The following is a 19,744-nucleotide window of genomic DNA, read 5'->3' on the forward strand; positions in this document are numbered from 1 at the left end:
AGCAAGTTGCAAACAAAATATGTAACATAATATATATCACTAAAATAAAAAATGTAAATAGATAAGAAAAATACCTTTAAAAATGTAAATATTACAATTAAAATATATTGTAAATATAGGATGAATTACAGTTGCATATTATCATTTATAGCATAGTAAAAATCAAACACTTATCGTAAAACATAGTGTAAAGTTGACTTGCTTTTTTATATTATACTGGTAACATTATAAGATGGAAAAGTGACTAGTGAGTAAGGACAGATAAACCAAATGAAATATTACTTCAACTTGTGAATTGTCAAAAAAAAATTACAAAATTATACATAACCTTACGCCCAACACTCAGTTTCAGAATTGCTACAATCCTTGAAAGATTAAATAATGTCTAAGCCTGTGGATCTGGAATTAAAAAAAGCGTTCGTGGAGTTGCAAGTCAAAATGGTCGAGACAAGTAAAAAAATACAAGTAATAGACAGTCAAATCGGAGTATTGAAGCGAGTTTTGCAACATGCAGATATCACTCAGCGTGAAATAAGTACCTTACCACCTGGAACTAAAACCTACGAATCAGTGGGAAGAATGTTTCTTTTAACAGATTTAGATGAAATTAAAGGTAATCTAAAGAATAGAATATCACTTTTATCAACTCGTACTTCCGATTTAGAGAATAATAAACAGTATTTAGAGAAAAATCTCAGAGAAAGCGAAGACAACATCAGAGAAATGGTACAACAACGAAAGGAACAAAATGAAATGAAGTCCACTTAACATTCAGCTATATAACATTTTTTTCCTTTTTAAGCTACTGTAATAGTTGTTATCAATATTAATTAATAGAATAATCTTCGCTTTATTTATACTCTAAATTATTTGAAATATAAATGTTTAGATATACTCACTAACTTACAAATTTGTAATTTTAATAATATGTATTAGTAATGTTAAATTCTTATGTCACATCAAAATAAATATTTTGCATTATGGTAATGGTATTTCAATTAAATAATTAATAACCCCTTTGTTTATGCTTAAAAACAATTAACAATTTTTATTTTTATAACTTTCATTAGAAGGTTACTTCAAAAAACAAAAATTTTAAATCTAATTAAATATATATAAATTTTTAATTATTATACAAAAGTTATAGGCACTATGATCAAACAAGCAAAATATGATTTTAATGTCTATCCAAATTCTTTTTATGATATATCCCTACACTTAGCAATCCATTAATTATTATCAACGCAATGAGGATTGGTGTCTTACAGGTGGATGAAAGTGCCAAACCTATTTCTGGCAGTGTCATCATATATGCTGCAGGCAATATTTGATTATTATAAATATTAGTTGTACAATACTGTACATGAGCAGAAATATCTCGAACACAATTATCATAGAAAGTCATTATTCCAAAGCCTATAGTGATAATTAGAAATTTGTTTCTTATACTTACCCTATCCAAAAAACCTTGGCATGCCATTGTATGGATGGTGTGTTAGAAATATTGTCACCCATAATGATGTATTGAATGGGTACTCATTAAGCCACCAATTCCGTTATTTTTATAATTATAACTGCCAGTTATGGTCAATCCTAAATAGAAAGATAACTTTTATGTAATAATAAATACAAGATTAATTGCTTTTAGTCCTATTTAAATTTAATTAAGATTATAGTATAAAAATCTAATGATGTTAATGTATAATGTAAAATAACATATTCATGTAAAGTACATATCTACAAAACCATTTTTATGTAAAAAAATATTGATATCATGAAGATACATGAAGTTGACCAAATACAGTTTATTTCAAAGGATAGGATTTTGAATATTTTGTTTTTTTTTTTTATTAATTGATACAATTATTTATTTTACTGTTTGGGCTTACACTAGAAAAATACTACTTACAAATTTATTTAAAATAAGTCTTATAAAGACTTAAAATAAGCCTCCTCGCGGCTTAGGCTTGCATTATCCTTGATGAAATATTTGTTTATTTAATTTTATGGAAGATACCAATAATCAATAAATTTTCAAGACAGATCTCAAAAAATGAATGTTATGGTAGAATTTTACCAACAGAAAAAATTAAGAGCAATAAAATTTGTTTAAACATATATTATTTTTTAATAATTTCTTCCAAATTCAGTATATCTTTATTTCAAAACATTAAATACGACTTTTTGAATATAATACTTTTAGGGCTGCCAGCTTTTATGATTATGAGATCTAAACGTTAAAATCACAAGGGACAATAATGATTAAATCAGGACAATTATCAATTAATTAACTTGAATAAAAATAAAATTATTATCCAACAGGATCAACAGATTTTAAAAGGATTTTTACTTAATAAATCTGAATAAATTTATAGGAGCAACATTTGCCCGTCAGTTGAAAAGAAATCTTTTAATAGAAATGTGTTCCTGTTGATAATTCTTTTTAAATTGATAGTTAACGTTTACATTAAATTATCGCTTGTTTTATTTTAATTATGTTGCAAAAAATAACACAATTGTATTGAAGTACCTGTGATATATAAAAAATAATCGGAAAAGAATAGATAACTATGGAGATTTATACCGGTGTTTTTAGCAAATTGTACATTTCGAACCGGTGGTTTTTTTAAATTTTTGGTAAATTAAAATAAATCTTGTTAGCTGGGCGTAATTTTTAAAGTGTAAAATATAAAATAAATATTCTGATGTTGATTATTAAACATATAAGATTTATTTAAATAGCAACGTTGCTTGCAAGTGTCAAAGTCAAACGTGAAACGACAAAGTTCACCAGTGATAGTTTGTTTTTGTAAATATGTTACTAAAATTACTTAGGCCATTTGTGGGCCATCTTCCTTAGTTACTTGACTAACATATTATCATGTCCGACAGTTTAGATCATGTTACTTTCCATTAAATCAATGTGGCATTTTTAAATATGATTTGATCCTCCATCTTTTCTGTATGCTTGATTATATATACTTGATTCAAGAAAGCTTTTACAAGATTTTACAGAATTGAGTTAAAACTATAACACGAAATAATGTTCACATAAATGTATATAAAATGTAAATAAAATTTAAGATATATTTTGAAAATTTTTATTTCCATTTTTACACATGAAGAATTGTTTTCAATATTTCTTAGAATAGTATTTCATATAATCCTAATTTCATTAAACATACATCTAAACATCTAAGATTTTTTTATTCAGCAGAAATACTTAGTCAATGCTAATAAAAACTTAATTAAAACAAAATCTCAAATTATTTACACAACAATGTCATTTAAGAAATTCTAACATAAAATTTAAAATTATAGAATAACAATACAATTTCTTATGACCTTGTAATAATAATAAGCAGTATGTTCAATAAAATAAAGCTATATAACTTTGAAGTGACATAAAATGTACTTATCAAAATTAAATAATAATTAAATAATTAATGTTATTGCAAGGCCTGCTCTACTGATTGATATTTAAGAACAAATAAAATTAATACAAATATATTTTTACTATCTTATGTTAAAAATATACAGAGAGAAATAAGTGTCCTATATTTATTGTAAACATTTAAATGCAACATAAGTAGTTGCCATGACAATTATACGATTTATTTTTAAAAAGACACATTGAAAGAAAGATACTTTTTCTAACAAGTAACAAAGATAATTAGTGTCAACACAAATTAGTGTTTTGTCACGACATGTTATGAAACATTATCGTAGAAGATTTGACAAGATGAATACTTTACTCATGGAATACAATAACATTAAACTTGTCATGAATTTTGCACAACATTGATTAATATGATAATTGATAAATATTCCACGAAGATGCTATAATTCTACAAACAACATAAATTATTTTAATAATAATTGTCATATCCATAAGGACTGTAAAATTGGTTCCTCACATCATAATGAGGAGGTAGATAATATTAAAGCCATGAAGGTCGATTTATGGCATCATATGGTTGTCGAACACCAAGTGGTGTTGAATAAGCTGATGGGTATAGGCCCATTATTTGAGCTCCTGTCTGTCGCTGTAATTCTTCCTGGTAGCGCTGTAAGTACTGTTGATATAATGGTGAAGACTGCTCTGCTGCAACAAATGGATAACCAGCACGAACTTGTGAGTGCCCTATGAAAGGAAATGGGCTTGCGCTGTGGTTTGAATTCTGATGTGCTGGTTTTGCTAGTTTTTCTGCATTTGCTTCATTGCTTCTTTGTTGATGAGCAACTGCTGCAGCCATGTAGTTAGCGGCCATTATTTGATTGGTACTATTTCGAAAGTCCTCGATTGTGAAACCACCGTTGTCGCCGTACATTCCACCGAGCGCTATGTTAGGAGTGGTTCCGAAGTTAAAGGGATTTCCTGGTATCATGTTTGTTTTGACCGATGACAAAACATCAGTGCTGCAAGTAGATGTATGGTATGGTTGTCCAATAGATGTCGAAGATTGTTTTACATCCGATGTTCTTTTCCGCTTATTCTTTTTTACATCCATTTGAGTGCTTGCAATACTGACAGAATTTTTATAAAGATTGTTATCTTTACTCATTGCAGCAATTGATGGTTGAGAATATATACTGGTAGAAGTACTGACTGGGTGTGCTTCAGGATTCATGTTTTTGTTAAACATTTGTGCCATTTGGAAAGTTTTGTCATGATAAAGTGATGTAGTGCTATTTGCAAAGCTAGACAAATACCTTTCATCATTTGAATATCGCTCTAGCATTTGAGGAATATTTGGTAAATTCCGTAAGGTTTCAATTGGAAGTGCCGAATGTGTACTATACGGTGTTTTATATGGTAAAGATGATACCAATGTATGATTTTGAATAAGTTTTTCTGATTTATTTATTTGTGGTTTACCAACCATTTCCAAATTTTTGGGAAGTGGATTACTCTCGCTAATTGTAGTATTTACGCTTACAGGGTCACACTTAAGTAGGCCACGTGGATTAGGTATCCTTAATTCAGCTGAGTGATTTGGTTGAATGTCTTGACTCCGACTTATACTCGCTCTAGGTATGGTATTGTAGTTATTAAACTGCTGATGTTGTACATTTTTATTATAGTTTATAGCAGTAGAGTTCGATGTATCGGTTGCTTTTAACTTTTCTTCACTGCTAGGTGTATATCCATTGGCAGAATAATCTGATGGTTGTATTTCCGGTTTTCGCATTTGGTTTACCTTCCAATTTCCATAGTCAATTGCAGTAGCGGAAGTGGCGGTATTACATGAATAAAGTTTTTTATTTGCTAACTCAATGTCATTTAAAGAGAAATTACTTATATGCTGATTAGGAGGCAAGCTATCATATTGGTTATGATGTGCAAGGGGTATGGTTTGGTTTAAACTAATCTCAGTGTGAGGTCTTTCATGTGTGTGAGCTGGTGTTAAATTACAAGTGACAGTTGGCTTAGATAATGGTTTCGGTAATTGGTGATTGTTAATACCAAGGTTAATAGCAATAGCTTCAATTTCATATCCCTTTTGCTGTGGAATTACATTTGGTTTGGGTTCCCGGCTCCTTTCGGCAAATTCAACACCATGTAAATCTCCGTTGGCTTTTCTATCCTCAATATTCATGTAACCCATATTTATCATATCTATATTATCTTTTTTGTTCGAATCAGGTTTCGTAAGATCAATATGAATAGGTTCCTTTTTGTAGTCACGTACTAATTCATTACTTTCGTAAGATGCGCTTTCTTTCGGTTCCGCAGTACGTCTCTCCGAGTAATCAAGGGTACTATTTTTATCACGTAATGTATTCAATTTTAATACCTCAGATTTTTCACTTAAAGCTAATGCTATATCATCTACTGAAGTTGGTGGAGTACTTTGCATCAATTGTAAAGTAGATGTAGTTGTAGTTTTTGGATAATCTATTTTTGCCGGTGCAGATACTGTCACTTCTTTTTCTTCAGATGGCTTCCTTGAAGATGAAATTTCAGGTTCACTGTATGTTCGCTTTTTGACCGGGAATAATGATGTCTTCGGATCAGGTAATATTTGTACAGTGCTTGATGTTTGTGTAGATGTAACACAAGGTTGTGGAGATACTTGAGGTTGCGAATAAGTAGTCTGCGTAGGAGGATATGGCGGCGCTGTTGGTGAAAATGGACCGCTATAATTAGTTGGTTGAAAAGTATCAGGCCCTAGAGCCGTGTAATCGTCATGTATTCTTGCAGGTTTGCTGACTTGAGGTGCTTTAGACGTGTCATAATAAGGTGGAGCATTTTGGCCATATGTTGGCAATGGGCTTTTGTTGTGATCAATAAAGTAATTAGGCGTAGAAGAGCCTGCGGCACTGTTTGAAGCGTAGACATGTTGAGAGTATGGTGAATAAGGAGATTGAGGTGCATCCCTTGGGCTGCAACTTTTCTCAGGACTACTTTTAACAGATGTAGTGTCTTGGTAGAACCCTGCACGAACAGTGCCATTTATAATAGGATATGTAATTTTTTGAAAATCATCTGTTCTCGGCGATGCTGGTGAACGTAATAGTGGTGAAGTGTGGGACATTTGATGTCTAGGAGAATCCAAATCTTGACTAAATGATGATCTTTCTGAAATTGAGCTGCCTGTGCTGGTTCTTCGCTGTCTTGGTGTCGCAGTTACACTTGGGTGCGGGCTATCGCCTCCGTCAAGAGTAGGAGAATTAAGGTCATTAGGAGAGTCATATTTAGCCGTTGTATTCTTTGGACTCGTAGATTTTGTATCATTATTGGAATTCTCCGAGGCTTTTTCCTCGGTTTCTGTTTCTTCCGTCTTCTTTTTGGTATTACTAGAAGTAGTGGTAGCTTTTGGAGCTCCAAAAGCTTTAAACCAAGCACTTAGATTAGGAGTAGCTTTTTCTTGACTTGGTTTCATTAGTGGCAAATCATCTGTTTCTACTTCTGCATCTTTTTTAGTAACAATTTTTTCTTCCATTTTGTAATGGGTAATTGTTTCAATTTTTTTAACGTCTTTCGTATTATCTTTTACTTTTTTAATATCTTTTACCTTGTCACTTTTAATTTCTCCATTTTTAAAGTTGTTGTCATATCCAAGAGAAAATTGAACGCAAGGTAAGACGGAACCTAAGCTGAGCTTGGGACTACATTCGTCTAATTTGGTGACGTCACGAGCTCTACTAAGAGGACCAAGTGGAACGGCATCTTCTGATCTATCACCATTTTTATTACACAACATATTAGTAAGTAAGTTTCCCTTGCTTTTGCCTGGTTGTAGTCTATCAATAGTCCTTTGAATTTCTCTTCGCCTTAAAATTTTTGGTTCACGTGATGACGGTCGTTTTCGAGATAGTTCTTTTCGAAAAAGAATTGGCTTTTCTCCCTGTGAAGATTCGTCGTCCATTCGACTGTTATCTTGTTCTTCTGTAGAAATAGTTTGGGCAGGACTATCACAAGGTGAACTAACTGCCGAACCTTTAGGAGCATCGTCAAGCCATTTGCTTATATCTTTTACAGCTTGCTCTAAAGCCTCAGAGGCAGAAGCGTTTTTGGCTGAACTCTTTTTAACTTTCTTACTATTCGGCTTATCTTTGACACTGTCAATGGAATCATCAGAAAACCCATCTTCGTCTTCTATATTTGTACTTTTACTCTCCTTGTACTTGGCACTATTTGATCCTCCCGGAGCAAAAAGACTATTGAAAAGTGAAGAATCTTTATACTTTTCATTTTTGGCTTTCAACTTCTCGATTGTTTCCCGTAACTTCTGATTTTTTTCTCTCTCTGGTAAGTTCAAAGTTTGTTTTTGCTTATCAACTTTTTGCTTATAATCAAAAAGCGATTCCCAAGCATCTTTTGCTGCATGTCTTCTTCTTTCCTTAATTTTATCATATTTATCTTTTAGAAAGTCTGGATCGGTAAGTTGATCGCTCGGCTCTAGTTTATCGAGTTCCGTGGGAGATGGCGATGGAGTATGTATGGACGGCAGAGGACTCGCACTTCTACTTCTATTTGAACTTTCTAAAGATTCTTGGGACACACTTCTTTTTATTTCTTCGGGTGGTTCAGTATCATGATGTTTATTTTTCTTTTTTGACCGCTTTGATTTTTTGCCTTCTTTGTCTTTGTTTTTTCCATGCTTTTGTTTTTTACTGTGTCTCTTGGAAGAATTTTTTTTGTGATTCTTGGAATGTTTCCCATGGCGGTGACCTTTACGTTTTTTCTTCCCTTTGTCATGTTTGGTTTTGTGAGATTCCTTGTTTACTTCAACACTATTTTCACTATTTTCAGGTTCTTCACATTCTTCTTCTTCTTCTTCTTTTGGTGTCACTTGCTCTTCATCTTGTTTGATTTCTGACGTACTTGATGTAGGTTCATCTGTAACTGTTTAATTAAAATTATATTATATTAATTTGTTATTTTTTGTTCATGGTTAGTTGTTGGAGTATAATTAGTTGTATAGCAAATTTATATTCTTATGTAATAGTTCGTTTTATGTAAATAGTTTTTAAAACGATAACATTGGTGCTAAAGAAATATATATCTACATAATACCAAAAGATTTACCGGCTTCAGATTGTGATTTTTGTTTCTTTCGTTTTTGGCGAATAGGTGATGTCTCGCTCGTTTTTAATTTATGCTTTCTAGATGGAGTGGGCAGTTGGTATTCAACTGCTATTTCTTCATCAGAAGAAGAGAGCCGATGAATGTATTTTTCCGTGAGTCGATCAAAAGCGGCTTGCAAGTTATCTACCATAGTCGTATACTCTGAAAAATATAATATTGCATCTTAAGGATCTGTATATATTAAATATTTTATTCTTCTTATGTCAAATATCACTTACCATTATCTTGCCCATTGTATAATCGGCAATTGTTAACTATAAGTTTAAAGTCTGCCTTAAACATAGAAAAGTCTGAATAATATCCGCTATCTAGACGTTCCTCCATTTTACGGAGATCCATCGGCCGCCGGATAACAGCGTAATAATTAGGAGCATATTCCTCTTCAACGGGATCCATGAAAGGCCAGGCATCTTCATGCGCTGATAATTGTTCGAGCACCTTGTACATATCAGTTTGCACATCTTCTTCAGTTTGACTGAAACTAGAATAATATATTTTTTTGTAAATTTCAAATGTAAAGATATAATTTGAACATACTTAAACTCAATTTCATTAAAAAAAAAGTCGGCACAATTTATTTGGATATTGGATTTGAATAGATTTCCATATTTACATTTGAGTGGTTTATTTAATGCTCTGATTGTTACTTAAGATTATTTATGCCGATTACCCGTTTTTACAAGTATTTTTTAAAGGGATTGTGAGCCAAATATATACCAGTTAATTAAAAAAAAAATTCTGTACCAAAGTTTAGTTACCCTTATTGATAGGAATATATTGTTTAGTCTCTTATTAATTAAATCCTGAATAATCATTACTGATTCTTAAAAAAGTGTTAGTTAAAAATGCATGTCCCCAAAAATTTAACAATTCAGTATAATTTGGACGCTGTTTTAGATATAAAAATAAATTATAAGTTATTTCTGTAAACACTGCATAAATGAGCAGATTGACTTCTTTAGAGTGTAACAAAAAAGAAAAATTTTTTTAAACCACGTGTATACAATAAAAAAGTAATTTCGGGTAGTAAGGACAAATTACTACGATTATTATTCATCTATATTAATAATATAAAGAGGTACAATTTGTTTGTTTGTATCTAGGACGTAATATTCGGAACTAATGATCAGATTCAGAACTATCAATTAATAATCTTATATAATTTTTATAAATAATTTATGTAACACTACTTGATCTCGTTAAATAAGTTTAATAGCCTATATTGGTGTAACTAATTTATTTTTTATATTATTTGTTGATATTCTGAAAAGGGTTTTAAAAAACCGTTTATGTATACATGCAATTTGATTGGATTGGATTCTAAGGATTGAAGAAAGAAGAAGCTAACTGTCTCATCTCAAAACAGTATACAACAAATAAAATCTTTGACAAATGCTTAAAATCCTTAGAAAGCCTCAGCTTTCACCTAAAATAACCATTATGTTGAGAAAAAATATATCGTTTTCAATAATCAAGGCGCAACTTACATTTGTGACGTCTTGAGCTTTCGCCGAGTGCTATTGACCGGCTCGTCATTTTCTGGTATAACTATCTGCCCAGTAGCAGCTGCTAGCGAATTGTTAGTTTTCCTTCCGGTTTTAACCACTGGTTCTGGAGGTGGCTCTCCTTTGTTGGTAGCAGGTGAGTTTTTTGATTTCTTATCTCTTGACCTGGATGGTCGAGTAACCTTTTGGGGCATTTCTTCCTGGTCACTTGATGAACTGTCCGATGAATCTGACGATTCAGATTTTGACCTAAAAAGTATAAAATCATCTTAGATTCAAGTTCTAATATATTTATTGTGTTTAGAAGTTTTGATTAAAGAATATGTTAGTAAATAATCCTTTACAAAAAACAAAAACTTTTTAATTGTATTTTCAAACTCTAATAAACAAAATGAACAGTATAACTGTTTTTAATATTACAAGTAATATTTCACTCATGATTATATATTCATAGCTATAATCTTTAAGTACCACCCGCACCAACTATTCAATTTTGTTGTAAACATCCTCAAAAAACAAACATATACTATAGATAAATATAACACATATCTATATTCTATATTTTCAATAATATAATATGCTCATCTGATTACCGATAAGTTAAAAATAATTTAAATTGTAGATTTTTACATATGTAAGTAATATCAACTAGATATATATATAATTGATCGTATAACAAACTTAAATATAAAGTTAATAAACGTCGAATAACTATTCGACGTTTACGTTTTAATGATATTATATATATTTACACCAGGCCTTAGGAGAACGTCGCGTATTGTAAATTTAATTATTGGAATTAAGTAGTATATATACTAGGTTTTACGCAAATATATTACATAGATTAAGATATTCGATGCAAAAAATTTAAGCCTCTTTTGGTGGTGGATATTATAATTACATTTCATCTTCGTTCTAAACATTAGATCTGACCTTTGATGTATCAGACATATACGTTAAACATCTATTGAGTTTCGCTAATCAATCTGTAATACCTTTTGACTTACGTTATCAATTATAAATATACTAATTTGCTTGGAATCTGATATCAATATAAAAACGTATTTTTAATTTACCTGAATTAGAAGTTCGGCTCATTAGTCATTAAGGTTTTACTGTTTTATCTACTAGAGGTAGGGTTAGGAACTTAAGTAGAACAACCACTAGTCAGTTAATTGAAGAGCAACCTTTGTATGAACAGGTTTTGGTTTCAAGGGTCGGTAAAAGTATACGTAAACGAACAGTAGGAATCTTAGTTATCTACTTTAGCGGCGTTTTGATGATAAGCGAAAAATACTTAAAATATATTTCGTTGGCGGCGAGTACTTAACATCATAACAACAAATTTGGTCGTTAGCATTTCGATTACAAATAGTATCAATGTTGACCTTATACTGCTTTGTTAGGTGTTGCCCATTGCTCGTATTGTTGAAGTTATACTTCTTTTGGCGCGTTATGAAAAAATGATGAGAGTTACAGGGTGACATGATGACATTGCTCGGTACACCGCCAATTAAGTGTCAAATCGCTCAAAATAGGTAATTTCAAATCTTATCCTATTTTACAATATTTATTTTATTACAATTTTTATTGTGAATATTAAACTTAGTGAATGTTATAGTAGGGGTGAAAAAGTAGAAATTATATTTATCATAATAATAAAATATACATTTTTTATTATTACAATCTAGATAAATTGCTATTATTTGATTGTGGTTTGCATAAAATAAATACAATTTTTAAATACGCCGAAGAGATATAAATATTTAATTTATGAATTGGGTACAATAAATTCAACAACAAATAAACAACACTAATCCAATGACTACTATTAGACGTCTATTGTTTACTTTAATTTTTTTGTTGTAATTTTACTTAAAATATCTAAGAATATATAAATATCTAGTAACAAACAATACTATCATATGTTTCTTAGAGAAAAGATAACATAGGTAATTAATAAAGGTTGTTATAAGAGAAAAAAAGAGAGAAATCGAAGAATTAAGTAAGCAATCAACTCTTAAATAGGCCACATAGAAATCTGCAGTCCAAAAAATAACTGAAAGAACTCCAGTTAATATTTATAGTAGTAACTCTCTCTATCGATGATAAATATTACACTCAATTATACATAACGAAATATTATCGTCTGATGGTCGTCTATGAAAGAACAAATCCTCTTAACAGATGGCCTATTCATAAGTTTGTCTAAAATCTTTTGAGTGAATGCCGCTTTATGCGATTTTATTATATTTGATTAAAATCATTTTATTCGTTTGTATGGAACGTAAGTTTGTATTTTAATTTTAACTCTCTGAAGTTACAACAATTTACAGGTAGTAAAACTGATCTTGTTTATTTATAACTACGTCAAATTTGATCATCCACAGATCTTCGGACAGTTTTTATGGAAATATATACTCAGCCATTAAAATGTTTGAACATTCTATATTAAATTAATAATAAAAAGAATAATTATGATCAGATCAGGTGATATCCGGTATACAATAATTAAGAGAGGTTGACAGAACGAGCTCCTTAATCCAAGTGCCTGACGGACCAGCGCGACGTTTACATCTCGCCTGATAATTTATTATCCAAATTTGATATTCAGCGCTGCTATATACAATCATCATGATCCAAAGCGTTCTTTATCCCATTGATGTGTTTTCTTCCCGCAAGCTCAATCTGATCGTTTGCCTCGATTCTGATCCGGTCCGGATTCGACCCAAAACTTTCATAATGTCAGCTCATCGTGTTGCTGGACGTCAAACGATCCGCTTCCCTTGTCTTTGCCGTCATTTTGACACCTTATCTATCAGTTGTCCTTTCGGCTAAAAAGTGGCCAACTTCACTTTTCATAAACGCATATCCGATATCTCGAACTAAGGTTCTTCGCCGGATTTCGGTATAGTGAACATGGTCTTGTAATTTGATACCCATTATGGACCTCTGCATATGTTTGTTTACAATCCTGATTTTGTTCACAACCAGGTTGAGCGTCCATAGCTCTGCACCAATTGTAATGGTAGGCAGAACACATTGGATAAAGAGGAGAGTTTTGATACATTGTAGGATGTGACGTGAATTAAGCACTTCATGTTGCTTTTTATAAGTGACCCATACAAATCCAAGTTATATACGAATGTATCAATTTCTTTCTTTTGATGATCAGGATATACGTAACTTTCAACCGTCATTCATCCCTCGTTCCTAAGCGTGATGGGAATTCGAGATTCCAGGGACGTTCGACATGACCACGTCTTCATCATATTCATCTTGTCATGTTTTACATACCCTAAAAGATCCATCAGCAATGCCTTGTATTATTTATCATCAATCGATATCATATAGAGATCAATCAGCTTCTAGGACCACATCGTTTGCGAAACTAAGAGGTACACCGTAAACCGTTGATATTAATTTCAGACTTATCCCATACATCTAGTACAAAATATTAAATTTCATGGTATTCAACGAAACATTTACGCTCTGAAATATAAGACAAATAATCATTACATGTAGCGAATGTGTTATTTGTGTGATTCTCAACATGATTTTTTCTATTTCTCTCTTGCACTACATATTCGCGTCATTATACAAGTTAAATCGGTTGAAAGAACGGATAGTAATCGGTAAGGTATTAGTATATTTCAATTATATTCGCTTCTAGAGCCACTAAGATTGGTTTAATCTATTCAACACATCAATTCTTGTCAAAAAACATTCTTGTCGTCAATATTGTCAGCCATAAATATTTCTCCTTCCCACAACGAAAACTCTGTATGCCCATTTGAATCTGAAAATAAAAACATGGAGAACAATATCTTTATATTGAAAAAAATTTCTCCTTTAAGGAGTGACTACCACATCCCGTTACATTTTTTTATATTATTTATTTACCAGGCAAACCATAAATATACAGAAGAATGATAATTGTACTTACCAGTGAATATAACTCTTTACGGTCTGTAACGATTTTTTTAATGTTGACGTTACTTATTATATTAAAAACACAATGTACGCAATAACGCTGAATTTATCATAATGAACAGTTTTATTATTTATTCTCTACTTTTAGTGTGTTTGTAATGTTTAAAGCTTAATGCAAAACTAGAAAACAAAATTAGGACTTTATAACGTCAAATTAATCGATTATCTTTAAAAGATATGCAACGAAATTACATTCATAAACAAATTTGCTTGCTTCATGATTTGAATAGTCTCTGGCCATTGACATTTTTTTTTAAAAATAGATTCATTTAATATTTGCAGCCATAGATGTATCTAGATATTTTCATTATGAGAATCAAAAAATTGTAAAACCGATTATTTATACAAAAACATTGTTAAATATAAATTTAAATAAATAATTGTTCGTATAAAATTATAAATAATTGAATCAATAAATCCCGAAAAATTTAAGACATCAACCACGCGACCCTCACACGGTACGGGACAAATTTCTATGCAGTTTCTACGACCGGCAATATTGTATTTCAATAGTTTTAATATTCCGAAAAAATAGTACTTTTAATAAAATAAATGATTATTAAAAAATGCAAGTCACAATTATTTCCGTAGTCCTCTCGTCTCAACGGAGCGACAGCAACTGATTTATGAAAAAAGTATGTTTGAGCTATCTTAACACGTATGTACGTAATAGTAGATCTTGTCTTTCGTGAATGGAAAATGTAGCAAGCGCCTAAAACTTTTTATCGGAATAAAACTCTACATTACGTGATAGTAAAATAATTATGTTTTTAATCAAACCCAGCCCTTGAAATTGTAACGTAACTTAAAAGCTTGAATAACTGCCAAATTAAGTCAATCAATCATAATATCAGCTTAAGTGTAATAGAAAAAACACTATTATGAATTGCACATTTTTTTAATTTCATTTTATAAAGTTAAAATTTACTAATATCTAAAATTTCAAGCAAAAATAAGTGTATTGACGTTTTAATCTTAGACCGAGCGACTCCAACGACTCCAACGACTTAATAGTTTAACAATGCATCTACAATTCGAGGCGATGCGAACGTCTGATTGCATATCGTTATTGTTATCTATTTAAAGATTTTCTTGACCTTAAAGGAAAAGATGATTTGATAATTGACTAAATAAACAGTTGAAGTTGAGTAGAAAATTTTGTACAATTATCTTCCAACATTCATGAAAAATGGGGAAGAGATTCTCTAAACCTCCTGAACAAACTTACCAATATGCACGTTTTAAGTTTATCACTGTTTCGCTTTGTAAAAAAAATAACTACGCGTATTGCATGAAAACAAGTACTAAAATGCCCTAAACCTATTAAAATAAAGATAATTCTTTGATTTAATTTTGTATACATAACTATAAGTAATAACGTACATCATTGGATTGAGTTATTATATCATATTCAAGCAAAATAAATTACAATTAACCAATAAAGCCCTTTTCCTTTTACTGCCTTTTATTATATCAGAATTGTTGGCATTCTGACAAATATTTGACACCAATAACAAAGGGTATGATGTTTGATAGTAATTTTAATAAAATTATATTTCAATTTTTATCCATTTATAATTCTAATTACAAATTGTCACTTTATCGCAATCTAAATTGCTGGACGTGTCATTGCCGTTTAGCCATTTTTATACTAACATAGCAATCTAGTTACGGTTCGATCGAAGTAGGATCAGAAAAATATTCGTAACTGATATAAATTAGTAGAATTGTCGTCCGTTACTATTCAGCTGAAGACTATTTTGGTACAATTGTCGAAGTTGTGTAGTGTGTAGTAACGTAAATTAGTGGAAGTAGCTCACCTGTTTTTCATAAAGGTACGAGTTTATGTGATCACATATTTACGTCTCAAATATGATTTTTAGGAAATAATTGTAAGTATAGTTTACATCGTATTATTTAATTTAGTTTACATTACATTAAATACCTTAGCTGTTCGCGTCGCTTCGCTCGGTTTTCACGAGCGACTGTTGATGTTTCCTTGCTGTCTTCGTCCTTAGAGTCATAAGCACTCTGTTTTATCTCTTCTTCCTTCTGTTTGATCTTCTGCAGCACACGGCTTGATGTACGACGCGGTGCCAGTTCTAGTAACCTTTAATTTACGTTTTAAAATTACTATAGTTCATTAAAATGTAAATAAATACCATTTCAACATACAGATACAGTGAACATATGATAATACATCTAGAACTTGCTTTAAAACTTTGCGTAATATAGCGCTACGACCGAAGTAAAAAAAAAAAGGCGCTGTAAAAATTTAACAAAAATGTTATTGTTAAATTTATCAAAAAATTGCAAAAGCAGCTTCTTCACAATGCTTATTCAAATATTTCTTTAATTTAGTTAGTTTCATTTTACGTATACTGTATTTCTTTGATAATATTCGCGAATGACAGGACAATAAAACTTAAAAATTCAATCGCAAATGCTTGTAAAAATTGTAACAATTGAATAATGCATGTCCACTAATCTTCAACAAGAATGATTTTTTTACAATTAATATAATTTTACTTTGAATACAATATTAAAATGAACAGCAAACTTGATTTCGCAAAGTCAAAAATTCGCATAATAATATTCTCATAGATATAGATTGTATATTATACTACTGTATATTATATTAACTAACGGCAATCAACAGCTTCTTCTGTTAATAGTAAGATCAATACATAGAGTTTTCATATCTTCTACTGTCACACATCCCCAAAATTATTTTGTAAAATAGATGATTATTCAACTTTACCACTTAACTGGTGGCTGGTATTATTCAAAACACAACATATTTTTCTACAGCAATGATTTCCTTCATTACACACTGTGAGTTTTAAATATAGTTAATTCAAATGAATACAAAAGTTCGGTTCCTCAGTTGTAATAAAATCTTTTTATTAAATCTCTATCAACAGCATTGGCTCTTTGAAGATGTTTTAAAAAATAATATAACTTTTGCAATAATAAAAGCAATTACAATGAAACAAATCAATTTACAGAAATAGCTTTGCAATAAATTAAATACGCACAGCCAAACCAAAATTGTAAAAAAAATTCTGTACTTTCAATTTCATAAAATGAAATTATTCATTCATTTAATCAAAACTTGTTTAGTTTAATCAGACAAATGATGCTAGATTTCAGACTTTTTAACTTTTTCTATACATGTGTTTATGAATCTTATTTTTAAAAAACATGGAGAGTAGTTGACAAATTATAACATTTAAATCAAATTTATTTTAATTGTTATTTAATACAAGGCAAGATTATCATAGTAATCAAATAACAAATTTTAAATAATCAAATTCGATAGTTTTTTTAGATTTTAAACATTCTGGTGCCTTGCACAATTTTTTTTATAGTTTGGTACAACCTACCCATCACTGGGAAGTGCTATTTCCCAACAATTTGTATTGCAGTGTGCCAATATTATAAGTTGAGAATGATACATCTACACTATGACAAAACATCCAACTAAAATTTCTAAAGTATCACACCTTTTCGGTGGTGGTGACCAATTACCAACAGAAAGTCTGTTGTCAGTCTGCTCTCTTAAAATTAAAATAATTTCTCACCTTTTCCTTTGTAAACGTTCTTTTTCTTCAAATAGCCTTGGTATTTCTGGCAGAAAATTTTGTGAGAGAGATCTATGAAGTTCTTTTTCAACTTTGCTGGTAGCATCATTGAACTTCTCTGTCAGGTGGGTCCAATCTTCCTCCGTAAAACACACCACTTGCCAAACACGATCAGTATCTTCGTCGTCAAGCCAATCATCTCCATAAAACCAGCCTCTCTTTCTGCTCTCCCTTTTTCTTCTCCTATTTTTGGTCCTCGGTTTCTTTATTATATCCTCCCTATATAATCTTGTGCCATAAAAGTACCAGTAAGCAGAATCATTGTCATCCCATCTGCAAATAAAAAAACAAATAATTTATAATTATGAAAGTGATTAATTATTAATCTTGAAATATATCAAATGCCTAAATACAGTTGACATATGCTGAAATTTTTCTGTTAGATTAGGTAAATATCAAATTGTAATTATTATATCATAGCATGCTTTACATAGATAATCCACTACCATCTGAGAAATTAAGTTGTTATGTCTAATGAGCTTCTTATGACATTGGCTCTTTCATCCTACAAGCCAGAACACAACAACACTATTTAATAGTATTGTTTTTATTTAATAGTAGAATGCAGAGTTTCATATTTGAAAGTCTCATCACAGAGTCAAGTCTCTATTAGAATAACAATAAGTTATAAAATTATTTTAGATAACATTAGAACATCTATGTTTCGTATTGTCCCCATACATCTAAATATACCATATCAAAAACATGAAAAAAAATCATTTATCTAAAAAAATACAACAAAACCATACTTTAAATGTATGATGTTATTAAGATCATGTTGTTTTAAATGTCACAGTTATCTTTAGTCTACTCAAAACAATATATTTTGCAATTTGCAAATTTCTATTTGTCCAATGCTGATTGGATAATAAGAAATAATTTATAATATAATAACAAATATCTTTTCCTAATCATTTAAATAATGATATTAAAGAAAATTAAATCAGGTATTTGTTCTTAACCATGATTGTTTTAAGTTTTCAGCAAAGGATGTAAATATTCATCTTTATTTAGTGCAAACATTGATGACAACTATAAAATCAATACTTCCAACAATGTACTATAAATAGGTTTAGGTTTGGTAAAAGGACCTAACACAAAAATTTCTATCACAATATTCTATATTATTAATGAGTATATGCAATTACTCACCCTAGTGGCTCCACACGTAGACTTTCAGCTTCTAAGTTCTTGAACAGGTCAAATACGTCTTCGGCATCTAACCGAAAATCACATAATGCATACAATATCTCAACTTTTGTCCGAAGAGGCAAGAATTGAAAATCAATATCAGTATTGAATGGGTTGTATCTTCCATGCTCTTGACATTTTCTCCTAAATAAACGCCTCAAATACATCTGAAAATTAAGTTTGATGATAAGACAAAGCAGAAGTAAGATTTCATTATAAGTAAACAATTTGTACCTGATAATTGAAAGCAGAGATGTCATTGTTGCCTAAGCAACCGTTCAAGAGGCGCACTATCAGTTCGGTCAAAAGAGAATTACCCGATTCTTCTGTGCCATCTGTCAGAAGAGCCTCTTCTAATTCCTATTAAATAAACAATTACATCATAATACACTTTTTATTTTATACTTAACGCTACCTGAATAAAAAAAAAATCATATACTTACTTCGATGTCAAAATCCAGAAGATTGAAAGCTGTCCTGAATAAGGAACAAAAGTATGCAATGCTGGGTACTTCCCACCATGACTGAATGTCTAAAAAGCGTGAGAAATTCATTCAGACATCACTTTTATCGGTACTGGCCTGGAGAAAAACGCCTACTGGATCTTTCGATTCACTGAAACACACCTAAGCTATCTATATAATACAGAAACATAACCTTAAATATTAACACTCCCGATGTATTAAATTATTATTATAATGAATAAATACCCATTTTAAAACTTTTCAGGAACTCGTAATAATTATAAACGCCGATATTTCTTTCAAATTTACGAACAAGACACTATATGCGTTGTGTATCAGAACACAAACGCC

General features: G+C 30.7%; 2 protein-coding genes across 3 annotated transcripts; one reads left to right on the forward strand and one right to left on the reverse strand.

Annotated features, from left to right (window-relative positions):
• The first annotated feature begins 246 nt into the window (after positions 1-246).
• Positions 247-983, forward strand: LOC125075951 (prefoldin subunit 1). The gene has a single exon (XM_047687835.1). It carries the CDS (start codon positions 382-384, stop codon positions 766-768), a length of 387 nt encoding a protein of 128 aa, XP_047543791.1. The 5' UTR covers positions 247-381; the 3' UTR covers positions 769-983.
• Positions 984-3,372: 2,389 nt separating this feature from the next.
• LOC125075777 lies at positions 3,373-19,744 on the reverse strand. Of its 2 annotated transcripts, none has more exons than XM_047687520.1 (10): positions 19,640-19,744; positions 19,373-19,560; positions 19,164-19,289; positions 18,891-19,096; positions 17,679-18,011; positions 16,040-16,204; positions 10,084-10,350; positions 8,815-9,077; positions 8,537-8,737; positions 3,373-8,353 (listed from the first exon to the last, which is right to left on the reverse strand). In XM_047687520.1, the coding sequence occupies exons 2-10, from the start codon at positions 19,481-19,483 to the stop codon at positions 3,942-3,944; spliced, it is 6,084 nt and encodes a 2,027-aa protein (XP_047543476.1). In that variant the 5' UTR covers positions 19,484-19,560; positions 19,640-19,744; the 3' UTR covers positions 3,373-3,941. The 2 variants fall into 2 exon arrangements, with proteins under 2 accessions (XP_047543476.1, XP_047543475.1); XM_047687519.1 differs by having other exon boundaries at positions 19,373-19,555; positions 19,640-19,740.

This window comes from Vanessa atalanta, chromosome Z (assembly GCF_905147765.1).
Source record: "Vanessa atalanta chromosome Z, ilVanAtal1.2, whole genome shotgun sequence".
Taxonomy (NCBI): Eukaryota; Metazoa; Arthropoda; class Insecta; order Lepidoptera; family Nymphalidae; genus Vanessa; species Vanessa atalanta.

Excerpts from the sequence above, each read along its gene's own strand:
- LOC125075951 (XM_047687835.1), top strand. The coding sequence starts at position 382 with ATGTCTAAGCCTGTGGATCTGGAATTAAAAAAAGCGTTCGTGGAGTTG.
- LOC125075777 (XM_047687520.1), bottom strand. The coding sequence starts at position 19,483 with ATGAATTTCTCACGCTTTTTAGACATTCAGTCATGGTGGGAAGTACCC. Across the intron at positions 18,012-18,890 it reads CTACGTGTGGAGCCACTAGG|ATGGGATGACAATGATTCTG; the intron begins GTGAGTAATTGC and ends TTTTATTTGCAG. Across the intron at positions 8,738-8,814 it reads ATACAATGGGCAAGATAATG|AGTATACGACTATGGTAGAT; the intron begins GTAAGTGATATT and ends TATATTTTTCAG.